The 6,629-nt window shown below is 34.6% G+C and overlaps 1 protein-coding gene across 1 annotated transcript in view; it reads left to right on the forward strand.

Moving 5' to 3' along the window:
- Window positions 1-3,388, forward strand: part of LOC107628610 (protein NRT1/ PTR FAMILY 7.3) — a 7,155-nt gene extending 3,767 nt beyond the window's left edge. The window contains exons 3-5 of the mRNA XM_016331241.2: window positions 1,029-1,246; window positions 1,334-1,896; window positions 2,055-3,388. Coding sequence (XP_016186727.1) covers window positions 1,029-1,246; window positions 1,334-1,896; window positions 2,055-2,925 — 1,652 coding nt within the window. The 3' untranslated portion in view covers window positions 2,926-3,388. The remainder of the gene's footprint in view (window positions 1-1,028; window positions 1,247-1,333; window positions 1,897-2,054) is intronic.

Genomic DNA, 6,629 nt, shown 5'->3' on the forward strand with positions numbered 1-6,629 from the left:
ATATAAATTTAGTTGTTAATTTTTAGTATGCAACATAATATTTTTGAAGTAAATAAATGTTATTTGTGTGGTGAGGAACGAAAGGCTTCTTAGGCTCTATAGATACGTCGTTGTAGAAAGTGGGTAATTCATTAAATGAAATCCAAATGATTATGCGGATTGAGGTTTATGTTTCTGTAAGTAAAATTAAATAAATATATAGCAAGTAGAGAAGATAGGCTTGTAATACCGATTTGGAAACCACTGTCACTTAGCAAATTAAAAAAAGCAATTGAAGAAGATTTGTTTTTCCTAAAATTCGAAACATTATTTCTCCTGGGAAAGCCCTATTAGTGGCAAACCACTGGTAACACTTTAGATTTATTTGATGGATTTGCAATCCGCTGCGGAGAGACTTTGAAAAAAAATCAAGTGAAAAAACATAAGATGAAAAAATATTACATCCAATTCAAAATCTTAAAATGTCAAATTAATGAATCTCTTATTTTATAAACTCTTTATTCTTCTTTATTTTCTTTTAATGTGAGACTAACTTCATGCACTCTTCATACTTAAAATATTAACATCTTTCATCAATTTTCTTCCCTAAAAATAAAATAAAATAAAGAAATATATAGCACATAAAAAGTGACAATACCAAAAAACCCTTCAATTAAGAGATGTTGTTATTAGTAGTAGTAATTCTGATTGATTTGGCCATGCATATTTGTAGAATGTGCTAAACCAACTTTGTTTACTTTCTTAATTAATATGTAACTAGTAAAATACATTACTTAATTCAAAGACGCTGAAAAATCCGGGTGTATTATCAAATTTCTCTAATTATGTAATTAGGCATGAACAAATTTTGGTTACTATTAGACAGAAGAGTGTGTATTATTGGAGCATGATGCACGTAACAAGCTAAGCTAACGATGCATGTTATTAATTAGTGTATTAATGTGTCACGTTCTAACTATAATACTTATAAGTTATAACATGGTACTAACTGTTTTCTTCTTCTTTGTCCCTGATACATGATGAAACAGTGAATCAAGGTTTGGCAACTTTAGCATTCTTTGGGATTGGAGTGAACTTGGTTCTGTTCCTAACAAGGGTGATGGGGCAGAATAATGCTGATGCTGCTAATAGTGTGAGCAAGTGGACTGGCACTGTTTATATCTTCTCTCTTGTTGGGGCTTTTCTTAGTGATTCTTATTGGGGAAGATACAAAACTTGTGCCATCTTTCAGGTCATCTTTGTCATGGTAAGTAATTATATTCTCTCGACCTTTTTTAAGATCGGAGTAAATGTCATTTTTAATCTTTGGCTATTTGATGGTTTCATATGACAGGGTCTAATATCCTTATCACTATCATCGTACCTATTCTTGATTAGACCTAAAGATTGTGGGAATGAGACAGTTGTATGTGGGAAACATTCAAGCATGGAGATGGGGATGTTCTACCTCTCAATCTATCTCATTGCTCTAGGAAATGGAGGATACCAACCAAACATTGCAACATTTGGGGCTGATCAATTTGATGAAGAGCACTCAAAGGAAGGTTACTCAAAAGTGGCATTCTTTAGCTACTTCTACTTGGCTTTGAACCTTGGTTCCCTCTTCTCAAACACAATTCTGGGGTACTTTGAAGATGAAGGATTGTGGACACTTGGATTTTGGACATCTGCAGGGTCTGCCTTTGCTGCCCTGCTCTTGTTTCTCGTCGGCACGCCGAGATATCGACACTTTAAGCCTTGCGGCAACCCTCTTTCCAGGTTTTGCCAAGTCCTTGTGGCGGCGTCAAGGAAGTGTGGAGTTCAAATGACACCAAATGGAGATGACTTGTATGTCTTGGATGAAAAGGAATCTCCCAACAATGGCAATAGAAGGATTCTTCACACCCATGGATTCAAGTAAGAAGCTATTTAAATTACTATTTTTATTTGCTGACAAATTTAACTATCAATAAACAAAACTAGCTTTGTATATGTAAAAGATAGTTTTGCTGTGACAAGAGTATCCAAACACTAATTTTACATTGAATTGTAAACCAATTTGTCATATTTTGTAGGTTTCTGGATAGGGCGGCATTTATTTCTTCAAGAGATCTAGAGGACAAAAAAGGAGGCATCAACAACCCTTGGCACCTTTGTCCTATAACTCAAGTTGAAGAAGTGAAGTGCATACTAAGGCTTCTTCCAATATGGCTCTGTACCATTATATACTCAGTGGTTTTCACACAAATGGCATCTCTCTTTGTGGAGCAAGGGGCTGCCATGAAAACAACAATCTCCGATTTCAAAATACCCCCAGCAAGCATGTCCAGTTTTGACATCCTTAGTGTAGCTGTCTTCATTTTCTTCTACCGTCGAGTGCTCGATCCGCTTGTCGGGAAACTGAAAAAGACAAGCTCCAAGGGACTTACAGAGCTTCAAAGAATGGGAGTTGGTCTTGTTATAGCCATAATGGCGATGGTTTCGGCCGGAATAGTCGAATGCTATAGGCTTAAGTATGCAAACCAAGGATGTCTCCATTGTAGTGGCTCAAGCTCTCTAAGCATCTTCTGGCAAATTCCTCAGTATGCCCTTATAGGAGCTTCTGAGGTTTTCATGTATGTAGGGCAACTAGAGTTCTTCAATGCTCAAACCCCAGATGGATTAAAGAGCTTTGGAAGCGCACTTTGCATGACATCAATCTCATTAGGGAACTATGTGAGTTGCTTACTAGTTAGCATGGTTATGAAGGTCTCAACTGAGGATCACATGCCAGGGTGGATCCCTGGAAACCTTAATAGAGGTCACTTAGATAGGTTTTACTTTCTCCTCGCCGCATTAACATCCGTAGACTTGATCGCTTATATTGCCTGTGCCAAGTGGTTCAAAAGTATACAATTGGAAGGGAAGGATGAAGATGATGATCACCATACAAGTTGCAAAGTCTGAATCCCATGGGCAATCTATGTTTGGATTCTGTCTATAAAACAGAACTACAGAAACTCTTATGACAGTATCCAAACGCAATTTAATAGATAAGAAATATATATAAATAAGAGAAAGAAAGTAACCAGTCAAAGTAACTTAGACATGGGAGAAAATTTTGGCTGGTTATATAGTAAGTGGAGTGGAGCCCTTTTACCCGAGCCTCTTACAAATGTACTTCTTGGTTTTGCTACCCCAACTAAAGGTTTTTGGTTTATGTTCTTGCAGAACCTTAGTTGTGCAAAACTTAACTTTGAAGAGACAATGATAGTTTTAGGGCCACTTTAAGCTTCCTTGCTTTCTTATTTGTTAAGTGTGATTGCTAACAAAAAGTGAATGAATGTCAATTTTATTTTATTTTTTAAATTTACATGTTGGAGATGGTTGTAAATTCCTCATGTTCATATATGTTATGTAATTAGTCCTACATTCACAAAGCTAACACAAACAATTATGCACATGGTGTATGAAAGTCCATTTCATGAACAACGCCTACAATCATGGGAATCTAGGAAGAGGAAACAGATACTTTTTACAAAGGTTTTACTGTAACTTCTAATTAATTTATTAACTTTTAACAAGCGTGTTTTTGATAAATGCATAATTTGTCGTAAAATATACTTCAGTTAATGGATAACATTTTCCAATAATACAATGAATTATTTTAAAGTATGCAATTCATGAATAAATAATAAAAATATATGGTTTAAAATTAAATTTCGATTATATCTTATTCTTATTTATTTTGAATAATTTTAAGTATTTTTTTTTTTTGCATTTTTTTCTTTTTCTATTTCTTTAATTTTTGTCTTTTGCTTTTTTGAATACTGACAACTTTATTGATAGTCAAGTTTTGATACCTTATTTTACTGTCAGTCAGTATATTAGTAAGTGTTAAGTCTAAGGTGGTCTTTGAAGTTGCACTCGATCTTCAAACTAGTCCCTGGAATTAATAATTGCACATATTCATTCCTGAAGTTGCACTGAGGGACCTAGAGTCGTCCTTCAAACATTTTCCATCAATAGACGCCATCGGAAAGCTGATGTGGATTCGTCTTTGATACGTTGGCCAAGTACTGACTAGCTGACGTGGATTAATAAATTTTTTTGTGGGAATTTGGTCCCTGAATCCAATTTAAAAACCATACTCCCCAGATTTCTCTTCTCTTCTCTTCTCTTCCCTTCTCATACCTTATCTTCTATACACAAATTTCAAAACCCTACTTCTGTACTTGCTATCAATTTTCATTAAATGATTTTATTGCAAACATGACATCTTAATATTTAGTTCCACATGCTTCAGAGTTTAGATAAAATAATAGACTCTATAACTCAATGTTTCAAACCATTCACAATCATATAGTATTACAAAAATGATTGAAAATTCTTCCTCTCCCATTACCCTAAATCATGAACAAGTAATTTGGACTAAACCACTAAGTTTGCAAAAATCAAGCAATTACTAATAAAATCAATGCTGACCATGCTGCAACATTTTTTCAGACTCAAGAATGCAGGCTCTCTATGATATCGAATTATGAGTGGACCAATAATAAGTTTGTGCATTCTGCAAGATCTAACCACTCAAGATTTAGAAAGCATTTCAATGTTTGGCATCTCCTTAAGATATTTTGAGTCGCTCAACTCCATCTTTTTCAACAAGCGGAGAAACTGTAATAAGAGATTATTATCATGATTATGTTAGCAACTTAGAATGTTGTATACAAAATTTAGCTATTTGATTTAAAGAAAAAAAGTGTCTTAACTCTTTCAATTATTTCTAAAAAGATATGCAAATGAAAAGTATCTTGGGACCTTCCCATAGACGTCGTATTGCTATTAGGCATGCATATTCAACTCAGAGAGCATATTCTTTGTAAATTGCATCCACTCCAAATCCGGATAGAATATGCATATTTCTAGTGGTTATGATTACTCTATTTTTTGTACAAAATGACTTTATAATCAATTTCTCTAGTTCCTCTAATTGATTGACATTGTCAAAAATCATAAGAACCTTCAAATTATACAGCCTACTTGTTACAATTCCGAATATCTCAAAAGAATTGTACATTTCTAGTTTTCTTCTGTTAGAATTTGACAAATAATTTGCTTTTGAATTGCCATAGTACCACCATCTTGATATAATTTGCTTATGTTTTCAATAAAACAATAACATTCAAACTGATAAGAAATTTTGTCATATAAGACAGTAGCAGAAAATGTTTTGAACTGACATAGCACCACCAAAAGTTTTTTGCTGTCATATAAGAATTTGTTTTTGAACAATGTTTTTAGTTGCATATAACAGTAACAGTAACATACTAAAAATTTTGATAATAAGCCAATTAGAATCTGTGATAAATCGATAGCTGAATGAGGAATAAATAATTTCAAATTATTAGGGAAAATCAAATATTAACTAGCCACTAAATAGAATATGCAAATTAAGATAATAATAATTTCAACAGTAGATAAATACAATGCACAAGAATAAGGGTAGATAATAATAATTTCAACCGTAGATAAACATGGACGGATGCATTCACAAGGAAGTGGGGCAACTGCCCCAAGTAAAATTTGAAAAAATAGTGAGTAATTCTTAGTGAAATACCATAATTGTCCCCACTATATAATTAATTTTGCCCCCACCCCATCCCAAATCCCTAACTCTTCTTCTCTCTTTTTCCAGTTTCTTCATCTGCTCCAACCTCCGCCTCTAGGTTCCAGTACTGTCGTCTGTTGCCATCCCGCCACTCCGCGTCTCCACCACCGCCAGTGTGGCAGTGTCACTAACTCATTGCCGCTGACGTCGCTGCCCTGTTCAGCATTTCTCCCACGTGGATCCGACTCGGTTTCTCCTTCGTGATTCTCCTGCGTGGCTCCATCAGTTTCTCTTTGCATCGCCGCCACGCCGCGTCTGGTGGTTCCGCCTTCTTCTGCATAATTGGTTCTTCTTCTGCGTCAATGGTTCTGCCGCTGCGTTCCTCTTCTGCGCTCCTTCCTTCGGCAGTTTGGCATCTGGTTCTGCCTTCTTCAGTGTTCAATCTTCAGCAATTCAAGTTCATTGTTCTGCGCTACTGGGTTCTGCACTTCTGTCTCCTGGAGTTCAGTAGTTCAGTCTTGGACTCTTGCCTCTTGGTACATTCATGATTCACCGAAACCGATTTCTGCTTGCTTAGTTGCTTCGTTGCTTAGTTAGTTAGTTACTTCATTAAGTTCATTGCTTATTTGCTTCATTGTTTGATAATTGATATAGTTGGTTTGGTAATTGTGATTGAATTTGTTCTGATGATGTAATTGCTAATTTAGTTTCGTTAATTTGTCTGTTAATTATTTTTGTGTATTAAGTTATTTTAAATTAAGAATTTGAGATATTATTAGTTGTTGCTGTTGCCTATTGAAAATTATGCCAGTTGGAAATTAATTTAAATGGCACATGTCCATCAATTTTGTATATATAATTTTATACTGAACTTTTCGATTTGTATAGAATTGTGAATTAATTTTATTAATTAATTAACTTAGGTTTATAATTCTATTAGTAATGGAGAAATATTTCAAAAGAATTTTGTCATTGGAGATTGGATCTTAAAACAATTCTTCGACCTCTTCTAATAAAAGGAAGTTTTCAGAATTTGAAGTGGAGAGTCTCATAACAGATCCAG

Source organism: Arachis ipaensis, chromosome B01, assembly GCF_000816755.2.
Source record: "Arachis ipaensis cultivar K30076 chromosome B01, Araip1.1, whole genome shotgun sequence".
Classification (NCBI taxonomy): Eukaryota; Viridiplantae; Streptophyta; class Magnoliopsida; order Fabales; family Fabaceae; genus Arachis; species Arachis ipaensis.